General features: G+C 32.7%; 1 protein-coding gene across 2 annotated transcripts in view; it reads left to right on the plus strand.

The window, feature by feature from the left end:
• The window catches only part of LOC118197677 (cell adhesion molecule Dscam1-like), a 952,054-nt gene extending 930,069 nt beyond the window's left edge, over positions 1–21,985 (plus strand). Inside the window, exons 23-27 of one of the 2 annotated variants that reach the window (XR_015042957.1) lie at positions 3,426–3,489; positions 6,482–6,584; positions 12,678–12,790; positions 19,979–20,106; positions 21,812–21,985. Coding sequence is in view for 1 of the 2 variants with exons in the window: in XM_085823340.1 (XP_085679466.1) it covers positions 3,426–3,489; positions 6,482–6,584; positions 12,678–12,790; positions 19,979–20,049 (351 nt within the window). In the remaining variant the exon portion in view is untranslated. The remainder of the gene's footprint in view (positions 1–3,425; positions 3,490–6,481; positions 6,585–12,677; positions 12,791–19,978; positions 20,107–21,811) is intronic. The other variant, XM_085823340.1, reaches the window with a different exon arrangement.
• The last annotated feature ends 745 nt before the right edge of the window (positions 21,986–22,730 follow it).

Consider the following 22,730-nt stretch of genomic DNA (forward strand, 5'->3'; position numbering starts at 1 on the left):
ATTCTTTAAATGATATAATTCTATAGATGATATATTCTATAAATTCCATAAATGGTGTAATTCTATAAGTTCGGTAAATGATATAATTCTATAAGTATGTTCTGATCTTGCTTCTTTATTGTCAATATTATACAAATGTTAAAAATTTTGCTTTTCAATGATACAGTGATATAGTGTACTTAATTTGGTGTTAGAAGGAATTTCAGAATTTGTTAAATAGAAATTACGTTTCAGATGCGGAAGCTTTTCTTTTCTTTTAGTTCATAGTTAACTCTGTCAATCATACAAAAATATATGAACTGAAAAAGCTTTTTTAGGAATCGAGAAAATTTTATTTAGCTTCATACTCCATATTATGACAATGTTGTCTCAATGTCAATAAGTTCATTCCAAATAATGTAGAAAAATGCTGGGTTCTTCAAAGGTGGAGTTATTTGAAGTAATGATTATAAAAGTTTACCCAAATAATTTTCAAAATAATGACTTAAAATATTTATTTACGTATACAAAGCAATGCTTTCGTTAAAATTTTGAAGATAAAGATAAGATAAAACAAGATAAATTTTATAAAGTTGCCTTTTTTTTTTTTTTTTTTTGTAACCAGTTGCTTTCCTTTCATGATTTTATGTACTTAAACAGATAGCTCTTGTACGTTTTCCCTATTTCATATAACTCTTGTAGCTTTTAATATATTTTCGCCAAATGTGGGAAACGTTTAAAACTGAGTAACTTCTGCTAAAGCCTCAAACAAAGCGGATTTATTAAAAATGATTAAATGAATCTCATTATCAAACTTAAGTTACTAAGTTCTTATTCTAGTTCCAGTGCGTAATCAGAACTTCATACAAAGAATAACTTCTGCTTTGGAATAGGAATCTTTTGAGTTTAGAGGGGGCCTAAGTATCTTATAAAAATAAGTTTGGAAGTTCAATTTAAATTCATTTTTAATCTAAAACTAACTTCAAATAAAAGGCTTTAATGCATTTTGAAGAAAATTATCATAGATCCCCTTCTTTTCCTCAAAATATATTCAGAATTTTTATTCTAATCTGACGCCAAATAAAATCTGAACTTCTCTATTGATCAGATTTCAAACTGGTATTGTGTCTTTTCATTCCCAGCTATCAAAAAACAGTTTACCGCCTTATCTTTCCTGGTTTTTACTGAATAAACAAAAGTTGTTGGGGATGTGAAATCCAAACTCCCATTTTGAGAACTTTCTTTTCCATTCAGGAAGATCCCCGTATAGAAGCAGACTGAACAGATGGGCTCTTTCTTATGAGAAAAATAAAACGATAATTGTAAACACAGGCTGCATCGGTCCACAAAATTGTAGGAAGCCAATAATATTTTGACGCAGGTGCATATATATGTAACTGCTATGATGTAGCTGTTCGGCTGGAAAAACTGTTAAATAATTACGTCCTATGAACTCAGACCTGTTGAATATAACATCATTTTATGTAGTTGGACATTTGATTAAAGCCTCTGCGGTTCTTTCTCCACCATCTATTTTCACATGAGCTTTGGAGCGTTCTTTCTCATATGATGTCGCAAGCTCTTCCTAGAAATACTGTTCTTCATCCCCTCCGGAAACTGTTTTAAGTGGCGATACAATGGCAAAGCAGCGAAGAATGGATGCTTCCGCGTTATGTCGACAAATAAATTGCTTCATTGCTGAAGGTTGCTACAAAATCTAAATCTGCGCAGATATTCAATAGCAGTGGCATCGGGTAACCTTGAATTTCTTGCAAGTTCGTTCACAATTTTACATGAATGTGTTGTTTTTTACACTGTATCAATATCTTGTTGTCTTATCCATATTACGTGAAACGATGGTTGCCAGAACCTACTCCGAAGAGAGGTTGGACTTCTATTTCCCCTCCCCAATTTTGAGGGAGAGCACACGAGGAGATACGTGGATCACCCACTTCTCTCTCCTTCCACCAATCCACACGAGAGGACTTTCATCTCGCAGCGTGTTTGGAGTGCCGCCATTACGCACCGACACTACACATTTACAAACATCCATGACTTCTCAGGGATTCGAACCCGGGTAAAGTAACGTAGCAGGCTCCCCTAACCACTATACCGTCTGGGCGACAGCACTATCTTGTAAGGAATCGATTTAACGTTGATGTGGACTTCACAGAAGAGCTCGAATCGATGCCTTGCATTGTAAAAATCAACTCAGCTTTTTCTCTTACAATACATTCACTGGTGGCTATGCTAATCTGGACATAGGCGCACTGCACTTGGATCAAAACAGACAACCTCGGACTCAAAGGCAAATCTGACCTCATGCTTAATGAATGCGTATAACCAGAATGCACTTTTGTTTTATTCTATACTCTTCCTTTATATGTTCTTACAGCAGATATTTAGAAGCAATCTTGGTGAAGAGATTTTTTTTTAAGTTCTGAAAATGCCAGAACTTTCCAAGCAGTTTTAAAAAAGATATCTTATTATAACATTCCTTTATACTAAAGATATTTTCAGTGTAATTTCCGTTTTTAGCTATTTAATTTTTTAGCTATAAATATTTAATGTATTAACCTGTTTGTTTAGCATTAATTTGTACTTCAAAATTAGAATTGTGTTGTTCATGTTCTTTATTAAGTTATACTCAAATAATATGCTTTGCCATTTTTTTCCGCTAGTAATTTTATTATTCACATGTATGACAAAAAATTACAAAATTTAGAAACTAATTTTATCTTAGATTCCTAATATTAATGAAAGCCAGAAGAAAGTTTAAATTTTTACAACATACTTTATGCTTAGAAACTATGAAGATTTTATAATCAAGCTAAAACTCTCTCTTACAACATCATTTAGTTTCTGAGATTAAATATTTGATCTATTTTCATTTACGATTAAAATGCAGTATTTTACACGTGAAGAAACAGAAAATAGAATATCACATTTAATCATTATGATTTCTGCTAATTGAACTGCTTGAAATATTTTAGCGCAGTAGAAGTAAAACTTAATCTAAAGCCTGCAATAAAAATTTGAAATATCATCTTCATATTTATTATTCTTAATTATCATTCTAATGAGATTTGCAGGTATATGATATCTCTTCCTCCCTCCAAAATGTTAAAGATATAGGATTTCACCTTATTTAATTTTATGAAATATCACTACGTATTTATGTTTAGAAATGGTTTCCATTGTTCAAACCAATTTAAATAAAGGCACTTCAAAGCAATTAATGTTTTATAAAATGATTCTCATGTTATTTGTGTATTTTTAGAATGATATTCTATACAATTTATAATTATTTTAAGAGTTAGAGAAAATACATTCTTCTCAAATAATGGAATACTTCATGTGTACATAGAGAATGGAACAAAAATTTCCGTTTACCTTTAAACTAGAAAGAACTCAGCTTTATTTTTATCAACCGTATTTTCTTTCAGGTGGAAAAAAGTGACTGTATCTATGAATCCCCTACAATATACTTTCCTGGCTACCGTCATGCAGGTAAACATTCAATACTGTATTATTGTCTGGAATTGGAAAAATATAAGAATGCATACAAATAAGTAAAATATCTGTTTTGAAGAGAAAAAGGGTTTTCGTGAATAAATATAGTATCTGAAAGTACGTTTCTTAGCGTAAAAAAATTTTTATGAGAGTCGCGTATATAATAACTTTAAACCTTTAGACAAATAACGAGCACTTCAAATGCTCCAGTCTTTTCCATTGTCGATGGTTTGAATGTATTCGTTGAAGTATGGTGCAGTATGTTGGAGGAGAAATGGGAAGTCATTATTTCAAGTGTGCTATTGTTTACGGAATTTTATTTCCAAATGATGTTTCAAGCTAATTAAAATTCATACCAGTCTTTCATTTTTATTTATTCCTAAGCTGATGCACATATAAAATGAAATTATTTTATATAAAAATGAATTTGTGCTAAATAGTAAATAAATACTTAAGGTGTATTCTTCAGCTTCGTTTCAAATGATGCATACCTTGTACAGAAAAAAAAAATGGAACAGTTCTTTATCTGGGGTTCTACTGGACCGATAGTCGAAATTTAACTTGGGCTTCCATTTCACGAAAGCGCGACTTAGGATATGTCTTAGATTTATATACAGCATTATTCTAACAAAGGTATTTTGAAACAAAATTGGACATTTTCTGAAATAACATACCAATTCTTTTTCCGTATTTCGATTCTATGACACATAATGCCTGAATATTAAATTTTGTAACTTTTGGTCAGAAATCAAAAAATTATCTTGGCGCATTTTTTTCCAGTTTGCGCCGAGAATAATTCACTTGCCGAACTTCTTAATTTATGTCAACCTTTTCTCCTTTTCTGTTTTTCATTGTACACGAGTGGGAAAACGGTCATCATTCGTACTTTCAAATAATTTTAACAAAGTGCGTAAACCACGTTTGGCGTTATTATTGCTTATTACAAATATACCAAATTTCAAAACATGCGAATATGTAAATTCACTTATATCTTAGGAAATTTTGAATAAAAAACACTAAGCTTTGTGGGCATGCTTAGAAATACATCTACTTTAAGATGATGGTAAAACATTTATAGGTTATAATACAAATTGTTTTTCGAAAAAGTTATAAAATTATTTAAAAACACAAATCTTAAAATTAAATCATAAAAAATGGGCGAATTTTATTTGGAATGAACCTAAATTTTGAAATATGAAAGGAATAATCAAGTAAGTTTAATAAAAATAGAGATACTAATTCAGAAGTCAAACAACAAAAATCAGCGTTAATTTACAAAATTTTCACAGGACTAGTTTCGATGGTTTTACCGAACCATCATCTTCAGCTGCAAAACCGCAAATGAACAAGATAGGAAATAATGTTTAGATAAGATAAGAAAGCCTGGACAAGAATAAGCAAGTGGCGCCATCTGTTGGCGAAACCAGAACTAAAACATAATTTCTCTAAAAGCCGAAGGCAAATTTGGATTGGAATTAGGATCGTTAACTAGAACAGAAAGATTTTTATGAATGTGAAATGCCTCTAGAAAATCCAGTTCTCCAATGGAAGATGTTTTTTGAATAATTTTGACAGCAGAAAAATTGAAAGTGTGATTTTCGGACCAACAATGTTGAGCAACAGAAGACTTCTGTGTTTCCTTTTTTCTAACATATGCCTCATGTTCCTTGACGCGAAATTTTAAGGCTCTCTTAGTTTGGCCAATGTAAATTAAACCACACTGGCAAGAAATCCTATAAATACCCCAGGAATTCATATCCGGAATGGGGTCCTTGAGTATGGAACTCGGAATTTTATTGATGGGAGAGTAAACAACCCGAAAGTTAAATTTCTGCAAAATATGTGCAACTTTATAGCTAATTGATGGAAAGAAGGGAATGACAACAGAATTTTTATAATCTCCTAAAATAAGAGTGTGGCTTTTAGTGTGTTGAGATGAGAATTTTTTAACTGCTTGATTAATAATGTTGGGTGAAAAGCCCCTGTCAATAGCTATGTTCTAGTTAACGATCCTAATTCCAATCCAAATTTGCCTTCGGCTTTTAGAGAAATTATGTTTTAGTTCTGGTTTCGCCAACAGATGGCGCCACTTGCTTATTCTTGTCCAGGCTTTCTTATCTTATCTAAACATTATTTCCTATCTTATTCATTTGCGGTTTTGCAGCTGAAGATGATGGTTCGGTAAAACCATCGAAACTAGTCCTGTGAAAATTTTGTAAATTAACGCTGATTTTTGTTGTTTGACTTCTGAATTAGTATTTATTCGGCGTGTTATTGTGTCTTAAAAATCAAATAATGGCATATCATTTCAGAGAAGGTCCGATTTCTTGTCAAAATACCTATGTTAGAATAATGTGATATATATATATATCCTAAGTCGCGCTTTTGGAGACATCGGCCCAGTAGAACGGGAGATATGGAACTGTCCCAACCACTTCCCCCCCCCGCAGTGTACAAAAATGTACACATATACATGTACTAAAATATTCACTTCGCTAAACATTACTTATATATACTTGTCATTTTAGTGAATATTCAGATTTATTTATCTTTACTCATTCAATTTTGTTTGTTTAGGCATAATTTTAAATTTATTGAAAAATGGCTCATTAAAAGTATCATTTAGTATTTTTTCTTATTTCTTATAAATGAATTTCTAATTTCTTGACTCTTTTAAATACACTTTCATTTCAATCAATTTTCTGTATAAACTCAGGCATTCATTTATTTTTATATAATATTTCAGGCATTAATAAACACCAGTTAAAGGGAAAATAATTATGCTTCCAAATATGATAAAATTAGATTCTGTGGTACAAAAATAGCAACTAAATAATATAGGGCGCTTTATAATTCCATGCAAATATTATCATTGCATTTTGATTTAATACTATTTCTGTATTTACTTTTCAGTTAACAAAGAGAGTCTTTTATAACTCAGTTTGCATTGTATAATAAACACGATTTTAAGAAAGATTTATTTTTCTAGGCGTCGAAATAAGATCTCATCGTGAACATCCCATTTATGAAGTACCGGATCGTAACAGAATGAAAGTGGATAGTTCCAGATCTTGGAGAGAGTCTGGAGATGGGTATGGATTTTAATTATAATAATATCTAAAAGTGAAAAGTAACGAATTCAGCATATTTTAGTATCAATGGTTTTGAGTTAAAGATTGATGTATCGAAGTATGTTACGTTTTGTACTTCCTTGTACCAAATAAAGGAAGTATTGCAATTGCGAAAAATTTCAGATATCATATTTCAACAGAAATGTCCATTTTGACCGTTCTCGAATCCATTTTGACTATTATTCTGCGTGACGTCTATACACGTACGGACAGAATAAACAACATTTTTTTTCCAAAATATATTTAATATGGATTCAAAATGGAATTTTTCATATCGTCTATACCTTTGTGTATACATATGTATCTCGCATAACTGAAAAATGAATAGTAGTGAATGTTCAAATTTTGTACGTGTAAACTGGTATTACATCTAGTTGTGCACATCCCGTTTTTATTGAAATCGGTAATTATATACATATATATACCCACGTCCTTATCCGGCGTAAGAGTCTTTACCAGGCCTTTGTTTCCGCAATCGTGAGTTATAGACATACCTTCGGTTACAGAAACGTTTTAAATGACGAAAATATTGACAGTTTGGGAATTTCAAATTTAAAAAAAATTATATAAGTAATGAAATCTAATTTTAAATGGGGTCTGCCTATTCCTATCCTTATATTTGCGAATGTCTTTACTAAAAAATAAAAATGCAAGAATTACGACTTCAATACGACAAAAATTGAGCGACATATTTAATTTCGAAATTTGCAAGATTTGATATCATTTTCAACTTTCCTTAAGAGATCGGTTAACTAGTTTAGAATAATACGAGGAATAAAATTTTAATGAATTGCTGCAAAAAATGTGTATATTTTAATAGGCGTGCAAGAAAGTCATGTGGTGTCAACATCAGATTTATATATATATATATGTAAAATATAAGGGCTATTAATTCAAATATTAAATTAATAGCCCTTTAGCTCCTGTCGTCATTCTAAAAATAACAGAGCAATAAATTTTCTAACTAAACGAAAAAGATCCGTCATCTAATCTGTATTGAGCACTTGCCAATGAAGTCTGAAACAATGAACTGCCATGTGATCTGAAATGGAATCCGGTATAACGGCTTATTTGCGTCACAACTCTCCCTCTTCTGTCTTCCCTTCTGCTTCCAGACGCTTGTGTCGCTTTGCCGCAGAGTTTACTTTTCGAATTTTCGTTATTAAGATGTAATCTGTATGAAATTGGGAGGGGGTGAATAGCGCCCCCACAGTGCGCATTATCCAGAAATAAAATTATTTATGGAATTTAAGCCGTGTCTGCAAGCTTTTTGGTTTATGTATCCATCGTTCTAATTACGAAGCAAAGTCTTGAAGTTATGATGCAGAGAACCTTCGCCAATCCGTTGCCACTTTCCTCTACAAAGTCATCTTATACAATAATACAATCTTATTTAATCTTATACAATAATAACGCAGTTTTATTACATATATCTATATATATGTAAATTCTGTATAAATGAACTATATATATATATTAAAAAATAACTGAAGGTTTTGTATAAAATATTAGACTTTTAATTGCAGACTTTTAGAGCTTGTTAAGGAGATGATTTCATTAAACTTACAAGCATAATTATTATAATAAACAACATTATAATAAACATTATTTAAGAAATTATCATTGCTTGATATTGATTGGAGATTTAAAATTTCGCAATTATTAGATCCTGATTACCGAACATATTAATAAGTTTATTATTTTTACCACTGGATCTTTTACTACTGGATCTAAAGAATTTGGTATTAAATGTAGTGTATTTTTCTGAATGTAGCTAATACTTTTGGATGCTTAACTATTTATTCAGAAGCGAATAAGATTTCATAGTTAATCGGATAATAGATAATAACAGATAACTGGTAACAGGTAATTTTAAAAACATTACGACTTTTTTTCAAATGAGTTTTTTTGCTATTAGTATTTCTTTCTGAATAACTCCTTATTGCGCGTTAGATGGTGACCAGGCCTTAAAATATTGTTTAAATCCAGGCATCAGCACTTATTTTTAACTTATTTTGGAAACTTTAAAAACAATGTGATTTTATGAGTTTCAAAATCCGCGTTAATTTATGAATGAACATAGATGCTTATAACCTCGAAATAGTATTATAGGTGGAATGCAGTAATACTTCAGTTTTACGACGTACAGAATTTGGACCAGAAAAAAAAAATAAAGTGATGTATTTAGAAAACTGGATATTTATGAGCTTCAACTCGTAAGCTAGTAGTTACATGATTAGTGGGTAAAAGTACTTTTATGTTTGAATGCTATTAGGCGAAGCTAATCAAAAGTTGCAATTCAAAGATTACTAGACCTTATGATGCTGCAGTTATGGCGGAATCTTAACCCCACACTGCGTGGCAATGCTATTTCTCAACATAAATTTGGATGCCCTTTTCCAGGCTAAATGGAATCAGGTTAAATCTTGGTTCTAATTGAAAACACCACGCATTTAGTTAAAGTTCATACGGGTTCTCTAAATGTAGCTCTTAGTTACATTCATCCCTAGACTTTATGCCCATATGTTTTATTTGTATAGAAATATAGCTCATGGCATGGCAGCGAGTGTTATCAAATTATATACTGTTAACGAATTTTTTTATATATGTAAATAATTTTAGTGCAATTATATGTGAAACTGTAGTATTTTTGTGTAATATGTAATATAAAATACTTGACAGAGACGAAATTCTGCCGGAAACATAAGCTTACAGGGGCAAGTCTATTTCACTATCTCGCTAAACTGCCGATGGTTTTGGTAACTAATTTTTGTCACCAAATTTGGCAGAAATCGCCAAAATCAGCCAAATTTATTGACCATTTGGCGACATTTTGGTTCGATCCCTGTATATCTGTAATTATTATTGTGATAGAATAAATGTAACTGATCCCTTTATGTAACTGGAACCGTGGTCCTGTTTATGTAACTGTAACATCATATGCTTTCCAGTAATTTCGAGAAGTGGAAGGTACTAGAGATTTCTTGGCTGCAGAGGGAAAACTATATTAGCCTGGAGAGAATATTAGTTCTGAGTTATTAATTAAGCGGGAGTTCGGAGTACTGAGAGATCTCCGTAGGAGCTTCGCCTTTTAGATGTTCTTTGCATTGCCTTGTGGTCAACTTTCTTAGCAGTTTAAACCGTAACCACTGATTATGCTCTATGATACTCAGAAGAGCTGTACAAGTGCTTTTCTGGAAAGTTCTATAACAGTAAATTGCTTCTTTTGGGAAAATACATTTTATCACGCTACTATCGGTTCTGTGTTCATTCAATCCATTACGAACCCGTACGCCCCAAACATACCATTATACTCGTAATACACTTTACAGAAAACATGATTTTTGATATTTTAGAAATCATTTTAGTGTTACATATGTTTGATAGAAATAGAAAAGTGATAATTTTATCCATGACCAACTGGCTGGGTACATAAAATTCTGTATTAATATTTAGCAACATCGTGCATTCTAGCAGGGCCGGAGCTACACCTGTATAAATCGGTTGACTGAACATTTCACGCTAGTTTTACATAATCAAATGAGAAGTAAAAATCATTTTACTATGGAAAAACAGGATCAGTTAGTGGAACTGCCTCAATTTTTAAGTATGACTTCCTAATGATGAAAAGTGAGAATAATGACGAGACTTATGACAGTAGCAAGAAACTCACAAAATCAAACAATGGTACAGTAAATCTCTTTGTTTCTCAAGTGAATGCTGTTATTCTAAAAGGTAAGTAAATCGGATTCTGCCGGTCCATTAGAAAATTGGGCCAGAATGTCAAGTTCAGGAATCCCAAATGAAACATTGGTGTTTCAGGTATTCACAACCGTCCGCACAAAATATATACATAGAAAATTAATAAATGCATCAAATTAAATAAATAAAGAAAGAAATATGAGATGTATTATGGAAGAAGAAAAAGATGAAGCTGTAGGGTTTTCTGTTTATTTATTCATCATCTGATTTTTTATTTCTAGTATCACTTCTTTTTTCGTCCTAATATTTTTACCTACTAGTTTAATTAACATATATACAAGCAGAATTCTTGAAATTGATGAGAGCTTTCGACAATGACCGCTTACTGTCTCCGAACTGCTTTTACTTTTGCCCAGCTTCTAGATTTTATCTGAACCGGTTTTAACCTTAATTGCTCACATGACTCGAGGAATCCAAAGCTCTAGGATTTAGTAGAACTAATGGTCCAAATTTTTATAACTTAGTAGGACCAATGATCTAATACTTCAGGATTTAGTAGGAGTTTGCCTTGTAAATATATACTTTAATTGCTTAAGTTTCTTTAACCTTTGTGTTCTTTTTATCCTACAACCCGCGACTTCTAGTACGATACGAGCTGAGTTCTAACTCTACTAATTGACATCAACTCAGAGAAAAGGTTTATTTTAAAAACATTTCTGAAATCAATGTTATTTTAACGGGAGATTTAAGATGGAGTGATAATTCGGCTGACTGTCTACACAGAAATTTAATTTAGCTTTTATTATAATAAGTCGTCATTATAATAATTCACATAAAATAGGTGAAACATTCTTTTCTTATAACAGGAGATCCGTCAGATGAGATACTAGTCAAAGAACTTCCCTATTAAGTGCAAAAACCTGATTTGTACATCCTTTTTCTTGTTTGTATTTCCTGCTGTAAAAGCGGTAGCAATAAGACAAGAGTTATCACTGAATGTAAGTTGTTGCAAAATAGCAACAAGCAATGGAAATTTATTAAATACAGTAAAACAAGAAATGTTTTTAAATACTACCCCCTGTCTCTGGCAATCCTTTATAACAACATTTTGTTGCGAAATGACCAGCTGCTGTAAGGTAACTTCCTTCAAACCGGGGCTAGGGTTTCCAGAAAGTGGCAGGAAGATGCAAACTTGCCATATTTGGCGCGAAACCCCCATTTGGCGACAAAATTGGCAATATGCCGTAAACAGAGCGAGAACCTTCTAGAACGCATTCTTGGCGGTTTTCCTCGGGAATATTCTCGAAGGTAGGATAAAGCTATATATACCTTGCCTGCACGCGGACAGAGGAGCATCTTGAATTTAGTAGTAGATTAGTAGTGTCTTGAGTTCAAAGATCAGCATGAGGGTGATCGACCGAGTCGGGAACTGTACTTTACTGCTTTACCGTGGAGCTGTTTTCACCATTACAGCCTGATAATTTGAAGGCTGTTGAATTTTTAGCGTGTTTATCGGAGTTTTTCGACGACTGTAAACATGTAATTGCCCAGTGTAATACTGGCGACTGTACACAGGACGTAATTGTCCAGTGTAATACTGGCGAATAAATTGTGTTTTGTTTCTTCATCAAGTATTACCATCAATTAATCCAAATCCAAGAAGCCATAAACCGCAATAATATGTTTTTTCGGTGCTAAAATAAAATTCCATGTAGTGAGAGAGTGATCAATAAATTTAACATATCGTAAGTATAATTCTTGCTGTATATTAAATGTATCCTCAGTGGTCTTCATCCTTAAAACTGGAAAGGAACTGCATAGTTAGTGCAACAGGACTATACCTGTACGACAAATGGTGAAATTCTGGTGTCCCGCCGACGTGGACTCCTACACGTACGTTTATACTAAATGCACATAACCAAAAATGAATTTACTGTATTCATACTGGTCATAAATATAATGACATTATATTTATGACCTATTATATTATTATTATTATTTAAATTTATTATTATTATTCTAAACTTATTCTAAACTTTAAAATAATTATTATATAATTCAAAATAAATCGTGAATCTGAAATTTATAATGTATTATGGGTTTCTAAAGCCCACCCAATACATATTTCTGCAAATTTCATTCGCAAAGAGGCAGATAATTAAGCTCAACCATGCAAAGAAACTCTTTTGAGTCTTTCCATGCAGTAAAATTATTCTTTTTAAAGTAACTAGGAGTGCAGTTCTCTTTTGTATGTGTTTATGACTGCTGCATAATGCCTCATTTTAACTTTGCACGGTCTAACGACTAAGTCTCAAACTAACGATATACATTGTCTTTAATTTCTCTTTGAAGGGATTCCAGCACTGCTTCGGATAACGAAGACCTATTGTACACACTCCATTCTCCTGATGACAGAATTATTCGAGACGAAGCCAGGGAGTCCGAAACAGAATGTGATAGGCTGTGTGAGTATCTGCCTTGCATTTATATTGCTCTCATTTTACTCCTCGTGGTGGCAAACTGGAGGTAAATTATTCGTCTGGTGCCGCTGGCTTTCAAGTAGGAACTAATTTGTGTCGAAATTAAATACCACAAAATATTGCCTTCTACAAGAGCTTATTTCCTTAACAATAAATAAACGGGAAGGAAGGTAATTACATAAAAGCAAAGAAAAATTCATCTTAACCGAAACTGATAACGTAGATTTTATTTTACAAAAGAATATTGCCGTCTTAATTATGCATAATATTGATGATAATTCATGTTACATATTCCATTAAGCAGCTGTGCGTGAAAGCGCGACATATGTTTCTAGATATATGTGTGAAGGCAATATATGTAAATTTGTTTATTATTAACGCTGTTTATTCCATGAGCGTATGCAGCATAAAAAGTCATACTTGGTATAATTTATTGTAAATGCAACTTATTTTGAGATTTCTAACGTATATGTATATGCGTGTGTAAAATATAAAACATTAAACAAAACTACGAGATTAATCTCAATTGGAACCAACTGGTGATAGGTCTTCAAATTCATAAATTTTAATTAAACATATCCCATCTGCAAAGATTTGCTTTGCCCCTTTTTTGTCCACTCTGCCGCATCGTACATCACACTTTCCCTGTAATATATCTGCACTGCGTTATCTTTAGTCCATTCGTTGCTCAGGATTAACGCAAAGACTTAATGGGTATGTATATATAACATAGTAAATTAGCATTCTTTGCTTTTTCGGGCATTGTTTTTTCAATAAATATAACGGTTTTTTTAGTCTGTTCAAAAGACATTTCTTTCATTGTTATTATGAAATAAATTAAACGTGTCCATTCATACTTTTGGTAGGGAAAAATTTATATCAGCCTTAATTAAGTATTTGATATACAGCATCTCTGACAGAAATGTTCTTAATTAATCCAGATTACACGGTTTGATGAAGATTGTTGTTAATAACGATGTAAAAGTACCAAATATCTGCTTAAGATGTCGGCGATAGGGGCGTGGACAGCTAGGTTGTAACAATTGTAATATGCTCAAGAACATTTTTCCTGCACCTCAAAACTCCCGAAAGGCTCCAAACCAACATGCATTAAATGCAATCCGATCATTTAGTCACCTTGACCAAATGTGCATTTCATACCCTTAACAGAAGCAAGAAATTCGAGAGTTGCTCAAATCTAACTCTGATGTAAATTCCTTCATGGCTTCTAAATCAAAGCTATTCGGAAAATAAAATCCTGATGACGTCATCCGGAGCTAGCGGAGAAAGATTTCGGCCCAAAATTTATTTGTTAACGTTTTTCACAATTTCGGACTTACGAAAATTCTCTCAAAAATTTTAGACACTTCTAAACTTTTCAAAGATGCTAGCTGTCCACTTCAAAATTTACGGTACGTGTTGAATTTGATGAGCGTTTTAGAAAAAGACTTGTTATTAGTGTGAATTTCTTTTCCCATGAAAATGATTGGGGAAGAGAAAACCCGTGACCTCTCTCCAGATTCAGCAATTGCATTGTAGTTTTCAGACTTCTCATAGCTATTAACAGATGACGTCACATTCAAAGGTCAGATAAGATGAACTTTGCTTCTTTTTCGAACTTTCTCGAGTTTTCCAAGCTCAAGCCATTCTTTTCTGAGCCACAAAGGCAAAAATGCTATGTTTACTAATTCCGAGTTTTTTCATGTAAAATTCATCACGAAGCCCATTGTGAATTAGTTCAAGCTACAGCAAAGTATTGCGGATGTAGCAGAAATCCTTTATACACACATAAAGCATCAAAGCGTCTTCGCGGTCTTTGATGAAGGCAGACGAGAGTTGTGTGACCACGAGACTTCTTCGATGGTTCTGTGTAGCTTTTAAAGAAGCAAGCTCTTTGGGGTGATTTGCCATGCATTTACAAGGTATTCTGATGCATATACAGGTTAGTATCATTATTGGGTCCCCTAATTCCCAGTCGCCCTCTAAAAGGGGGAGTATATATGTTCTCCCTCCTGTTATGTAGAGAAATTATCTGATAGCGTTATAAAAAAATTAGGTGAATGATTTTATGATTTATGGAAATTTAAATTTTATTTTGATTCTGAATTATTTAATTTAAGGCTTTAATTTTTGGGGAAAGACAGATGCTTCTGGGAATATTATTTAGTTTAAAAGAGTATTATTTATTTTCCTCTATTTGTAAATCTTGTACAAACTTTTATTCATTGTGAAAGAAGCAGGGAAAGGGAGGCAATTTTCGCCAAGTCATGATTTCGCGCGCTTTAGAATGTTCGAGAAAGAATTTTCATTGTTAGTTGACCTTAAGAGAGGAAAGTACGTGACGGAAAGGTCAAAGGTGCTACTTGTCTTTCAATGTAAGTCATTCAGGTTTTGGCGATTGAGGGTCCGGTTGTTGGCTAAGTGAAGAAGGGCGCGCATGCGCGATCACCCTTATTTCCGCATTCTGGAGTTGAAAACGAAGATTTTGCCATAATTAAGGGGGCGATAAGTGAAGCCATAGTGGGAGCCCGTTTGGTGAAGGACAAGAAGGAAATTTGAGTTGGAGACACTTACTTTTGGCTGACTCTCGGGCTGACTCGCTGATTTTTGGGCTTGCTGGACAAAATGTAAGTGACTCCGAGAGGTGTTTTCCGGCGGGGAGCGGCAAATATGCTCCCCGGCCGCGTTTTGGTTAAGAGGCGAGACTCTCTTACACACTTACTCTTGGACTCGCTTAGGCACTCACGCTTGGATTCGCTGACTTTCGGGTTGCTGGTCTTGTGGACGTTGCTCTTGAAAACTGGCTTGAAGAAAATTGGAGTTGGACTCTCTCCCTTACTGACTGGTGGGTGGAATTTACTTGGGTCGTTACTCGTGAAGCTTGCTCTTGGGATGAGTAAGAACAGGCGAGCTGAAATGGCCTAGAAAAAAAACGTTTCTGACCTGAGCCTGAAAACCCTCTTCCTTGCGGCGTGCTGGTAAAGAGGCGAAATTTGAACGAGTTACCTGCATGTGGACATAGGACTTTCAGGACCAAGCGGATAGCCGCCCTGGGCAGCAGTGCTCCTGTTTCTGTTCTACAGTAGTGAAGTGGAGTCTACATTTTTAGAACCTGTGTCAAGATGAGCCCGGCCGACATCAACCCTTGATAAGATAAGAGTCCTCCGCTTCAAGATGTCCCCTCAAGCTAAGTTGTATTTTTTTTTGGTGTGTTTGAACCCTAGGCAAGTTTTTTCAAAAACGTCCTTAGCAGTAAAAAAAAACAACGTCGAATCTAAAATTTAACTCTCAGGCCTTAAATTGTTTCCCTTTCCGTTCTTTTAAATCACCAGACAAACCTTAAGTTTTTTTATGAATTTAAATGAACAGACTCTCAGATGAGGTTAAGATTTTTCTTATTGTGTTGTAATTGAATAAACTGATATTTAATCTGGAACCTCTTACAGTATGTTTTTTTTATATATTTAATATGAACTTTTCCTTTATATCTTGTATATGTTTTATGTTTTCGATCCTCTCACGGCGCGGTCCCGGAATGCATTTTTTTCACAACGCAAAAATGCTGTACACGTTTCACTATACGATCACTCCCTTTAACGGCAAGTAGTTTCATATTTAACATTTAACAATATAGGAATTTAAGATATAACATTGGTGCCGTGAAGTAAGATTCATAACATTATTTCCCGGCGTGAACTTAAGCTATTTAACACTCCTTTCTGCATGCCTTCGTGACGTAACGGTAGCACACTCGGCGCGTATTCGAGAGGTCCAGGTTCGAGTAACGGCGAGGGCATTGCTTATTTTTCACTCCTCCAGCATCGAAAAACCCTAATGACTCTACAGTATGATTTTGAATATTTATTAATTCGCATTTAATATTCTTTTCTTCTGCAGTCGTTCGTTGTGGTGTTGTTTTCTCAATATAAAATTTGAGGGAAAAAAAAAAAAAAAAAAAAAAAGAAGCTTTTTCAAACTTTTAATTCCTTAATTTATTTTAAACTAAGATTTAATCTGCCTAAAGCTCCTGGAAAAAATTAATATCTTGTCGCTTTTTGATTATAAGAAATAATCATTGCAAAGTATTTTGTTTCTTTACTTCCTGAAATTAAATTAGCAACCAAATAAGCCCTCTTTCAAAATGGCAGATAATATTGCATCAAAGGAAGACAAAATTTAGATGGGTAAAATATTGATTACAATATATATATATATATATCACTTATAACGGAAAATATAACCTTCTACTAATGTTAAATTAATACTGATGAAATGAAGTTCTTCGTAAAAAGACACGAAATCTGCATTTTAGTACATTTTCAGTGCTGATCACCATTTTTCGAAGAAAGAAATTCAAACAAAAAAAAAAAAAGAAACTCTTTTAATAGGTTTAGAGACAGAGAGTCCATTAAGAACAAGCCTTGTCTGGCGTCTTTATTACGGCTGTTGTAATTGAGAACGAATATAAGCTCGCGTAAAGCAGCTTAAGTGTTAAAACTAATTTCAAAGGATTTTTCTTGAAAAGAATTAATGTGTTTACTTTCTGGAGTAACTGAAAGTAGTTTCAAATTTCATGTTTTAGATTTTAATTCAGAATATTTTGTCTATCAAGAAAAAAGCTCTCACTTTAGCTCTGGTGTAATCACGCGAAACTCCCTCTTAAATTTCCTAATTGCTTAATTCTAATTATGTTACTTTATAGAGCTTTATGTTATAAAGCAGAATCTTTAAAGAGATATGATAGATAAAACTGCTGCTGAAATACACTGATTAGAACTTTTGGATTTAAAACAAAATTAGAATTATATTTTATTAAGTGTTTCGTTAGTGGAATATTGCTATACAGCTGCAATAACTAACAAGCGTATTCCATTCAGTAAGGAAAGCCGTCTCTTTTTTTGTTTCGTTTTTGTTTTTTTGTTTTTTGTTTTGTTTTGGTTATTATTATTTTTCAGAATGGATGACATTACTGCAGCCAAGAATGAAACGACATTCTGCAAGGATCGTGAAATTATTATTATGGAGAGATATTTGTAGTATTTACGATATTTACCTTTTATCAGGAAAGTTGTTTGTAGTGTTTATGTTATATTTACTCTGCTCTTCGTTTATGTTCTTCAATTTGTTTAGGTTTTTGTGACCTTAATCGCTATGAAATCTCCTTTTTGGAACATTGGCCGAAGAAGTAATATAAATTATAAGACTTTATTTTAAAAGCGGATTATTTAAGAAACGAATGTGTTAGCTTATTCTGGACGTGTGAAATGTCAAATTTTGTATTCATATATACTTTTACGATATATTTCTACAGTACCGATATGTCTCACATGTTATGTGCAAGAAATATTTAATATTGTACACAGACAGTACAGTATCGGATGTTGTACATAGGAGTATTTATGCATGAATATTAAACAATAATTTTCAAAAATAAAATGCTAAATCTTAAAACTTCTATTGCTTAATGTGGTATTTTAAAGTGATAGGTTTACGTCCATTAACACACATAGGATTTATTAAAACAGCTGATGTTTTTAGATAATATGGTTGTATGTAAAATACGAAAACTCCTTTGTGGACTCGTCAGTTGACCCGCAACTAATGAATTAACTTTGGCTTTTTATGTTTTCAAAAAGAAATTTTTTCCCGTAGTGGAATAGTACATATATGCCTCTTACTGGTGAGATAAATGTATGCTTTCATAGCCATTCATTACGTTTATTTTTAGTTTAATTTTTTTTTCTTCTCATATTCCTTCTCATTTTTAGATTTGGAATCCTGGAGATATTTTATGTTTTTCTTTTGTTTTTTTATGATACTGCCTTTTTATTTAGACTTTCCTAGATATGCAAAATCTCTTCAATTTATGCTAATCTGACGTGTATTCTTATTTTTATTCTCCTGTACATACATTATGTTTTTTACATCCTTGTGCGAAGTAAAGGAATTATTCTAATCGCGAAAAATTTCGGGTATCATATTTCAAAGAAAATATGCATTTCAACTGTTCTTGAAACCGTTTGAACGATGTTTTTGAAGGATTTCTGTATGCAATGTCAGAATAAAAGATTGTTTTTTCGAAAAAGAATTTTAAAATGGATTTAAAATAGATTCAGATGAGATTTTTTTTCCTTGACATGTGTACGTATATATGTATCTCGCATAACTCAAGACTGAGTAGCCGTATAAGTTATTTCTCCCGCTTTCTTAGCATGCCTTCATGACTTAATTGTCAGCATACTCGGCGCGTATTCGAGAGGTCCTTGGTTCGAGTCCCGGCTAGGGATTCAAACAACAGACATGCAAGCAGCAGCACATCGCAGGAGCAGGAAGACGCAGCAGTAGCTGCAGGAGTCTCCTCCTTCGACATGAAAAATTGCTAATTCTTCAACTATTGCATGCAATCTGCATGCAATAGTTGTAGAATTATCGATAACTTTAAAGTTTAAGAGGCGAGTTAAGCCTTTACATTTGAAACTTTTAACATAAATTAAGTACGTTTCTGCACCTTCAATGTCTTTTTGCCGTGTGGGACAAAAAGTAAACTTTCAGTTTTGCGCCTCCGAAAATCTGTCTTCTTGCTCACTGACCGAATTGTTGCTCATAGAAACTCCAATTTTAATTGCAAAAATTGTTATTTAACAGTTTTTAACTCTATTTGGTGTTTTATGTTTTTCTGTATTTTAGAATTTTTAATGAAAATATTTTGAGTTTTTATGCATTTTTGCCTTGCCGCGAAATGAGAACTGAATTAATTGAATGAGAAATGTGTCTCTAATGAAATTCGAGGAAATAAGCTTAAATACAATTCAGCCAAAAATGTGCATAATTTTATAAGCCATACAAGGAATTCATGTGCTGTCCACACCAGATTTTTATTTCTTGTGATTGCACATTTTAATGAATTTTCATTTGCTTCTGAATGAATAAAATCATATTATTAAATGCTACATTTCTGCTTTAAGTAAGTAGCAAACTTAAAAGTCTGTATCTACCTCTTTACTGTATTTATCTATTTATTTCTAATTATGAATATAACCGTCATTACTATGCAATAAATTAATGTTTTAATCACTGTTTTGCTCTATATTTTCTGACAAATTTAGTTCAATTTAACAGAAAATATATCCAATTATATAATTGCGCCATTTTTCTTTTCTTCTATTTCTGTAGGGAAAACTTTCGAAGTCAACCAGTATGAAGAAAACAAACGATGGACAGGCGAACACGCAATTCTTGCGTGAAGAAGAATACAGACCCTGATTATCCAGCAGGTCAGGCGTTTTTCAATTTGTCGAAAGGTGCATAAATTATTTATAATGAAGTTGCGAGTTAGCTCGCCGCTGAATAAATATATTACAAAGCTACGTAAAGAATATTAATTTCTGTACTTATGAGAGGCATTATCTTAGCGGCTGATAAAATCAAGTGCAATTTGAAATGTATAAAATATGATTGTTAATGTTAAGTAGTAATAATAATTGGTATAACATATATCAGCATTTGGTAAAAAATCTAATAATCATTAATGAAGTGTAAAAAGGCCAGAATGTCAAATGTCATGTATTATTTAAGAAATGCATTAATGTATTTTTGTGCTCATAAATATTAATAAATGCTTTAAATTTTCATTGCTAGCATTTAAAGGAAATGTGTTTTATGCTTTCCTAAATTTGACTTTTGTGAAATATACAAGCTTTTAAACCTTTAAAACCATCTAAATTTGATAAATTGCGTAAATTTCTGACAAACCTTTTAATTAAATTTTCTAAACGGACATAACAAACATGATTTGCTAAACAAAAGCCAAAATTGTAAATGCCTTTTTCGAAAGCTATTTTATAAGTCTACAAAGTTGTTTTGATTTAAATTGACTCAAAAGCTGTCTTAAAATTATTCATTTTTGTTTGGTTTTGAGAAACAGAAAACATTTCCTACGCAGGAATCGTGTGTTCTTTAGCTTTATCTTATTAAGTACGTTATTCGCTTGAATATGAGACTTCTTTATATGCCCCTCTCCTTCTTTATATCCTCTATAGAAACATTCTGCATTTTATGTGATGTGTTATACGACCTCATATATACTATACATATATGTGTGTGTGTGTGTATACAAATATATGTGTATAAAAACATTTTGAAAGTATTTTTAGATCACTTTTCTCCTTGAATACAGTACATCTAATGTGAATATATCTATCTCATAGTGACCTTTTCTTTCCTTTTAAATCTGCTTTAAACCGAATGGGCCATTTACGCTGGGGTTAATGTGAGCTAACAGTCAGTTCCATGTGTCGACTAGCTCCGCTATGCCTGCAGTTCAGATTTTTCAACATGCTGCCCTATGGGAAAAGACTGGTTTAGAAGATGGATCGGCTACTTTAGTTGTTTCCGTTAGCTCAATTAACTCCCAGTGAGATCGGCCCTTTAGAAAACCGAACCTGTATGCTTTAAATACCGAAACGCATAGCCCCATCCATTAACCTTCCGATCTGTTTTCCTCTCCTCCTAGTCATTAACGCACAAAGAGGTGTGAAGATTTCAAATGGCATCCTTTCTACTTCCTAACAAAGAATCTTCCATTAGCCTTTTAGGAAAAGCGGTAACGGAAAGGACAAAAACAACACTGCAATCTCTGCGCTTTAGGGCGGTTGCTGTCGTTTGAATAAAAGGGCGTCTCGAGCGGGTTGGCCTTCAAAGGATTAGTGATGTATAGTCGTCTTAAAGGTTCTCTGTCTTATAATCAGACGGATAAAATAGGTTATTTCTTATAGACAGTTAAAAAAAATCCCCTTTTAAATTTAATGACATAAAACGTATGATTTTATTATAAAAGTTATACATATTTAATTAATTAAAGTACTAATATATGGTAAACTATAATTCATCTTCTATACTCTATTTAGGTTTTGAAAATATTCCTTTTATTAAAAACAATACCTGACGTACTTCAGTAATTACTACAGAATAACAAAGTTTTAATTAAGTTATGTATCTTGTTTGCAGGTTATTCTCAACCAGCTACATTCGGAGCTTAAAAAGAAGAATGAAGTCGAAGTTCTTTTTTTCTTTTTTTGTCTACTCACGGTGCTTATGTTGTTTGTTGCTATTGAAATGGCAACCATTGTAACCATGTTGATTGTGAAATATGTACAAAAGATTTTAAATAAACTATGTTATTTGAAATGTGTTTCATATAATTTTGAGAAATCTACATTTTATAATTTATAGAATTAAGTCCATATTTCGTAAAATTAAACTAAAAATGTATCGAGTAGATTCCATTCAGTGATTTATTTATGTAATACAGTATACTTCCAACGCAATAAATAAAATATATTACATGATACTTTATACTAATCCTTGATTAGAATATTTCGCATTTAACTTGATCACTCCAAGTCTCAAAATGGGATTTTGCGTCGAATCATAAATGCGTCCTTTCATTTTTTTATTCGCATCTGTTGCCATTCGTCAAAATAAAAGATATGCAGTTTTTAAGAATACTCTTTTCTTAATTTTAATTTGGATTTATTTAAATACTAAAAGTGAATTTAATCCGCGGGAAAGCGCCTGGGGTGTGTCATACCCCAACCCTACATAAAAGTGGAATATTCCTAACTTGTGAAACTGAAATCTGTGCTGCTTTCAGTAGCTGAGTTTCTAGTTGTGGTTGACGTTCAGAACCGCTTTTTCATTGCCTGCGTGTTTCAGAAAAAGATTTATCGGTATTTGTTGGAACTGGGCTATGACACACCCCACGCGCCTGTTCGCGTAAGTGTTTTTTTTTTTTTTTCACTGACTATTTAGTTCAGAAATTTATTTCTAGAGTGTAACAGTAAATATTTCTACTCGCAAGTGATTTTAAAGTACTTGATATTAAATTCTTAAAAATTTCTTACTGCATTATGATAAAAAGAATGAC

This window comes from Stegodyphus dumicola, chromosome 9 (assembly GCF_044657685.1).
Source record: "Stegodyphus dumicola isolate Sdum_Otavi_A_Nest chromosome 9, ASM4465768v1".
NCBI lineage: Eukaryota > Metazoa > Arthropoda > Arachnida > Araneae > Eresidae > Stegodyphus > Stegodyphus dumicola.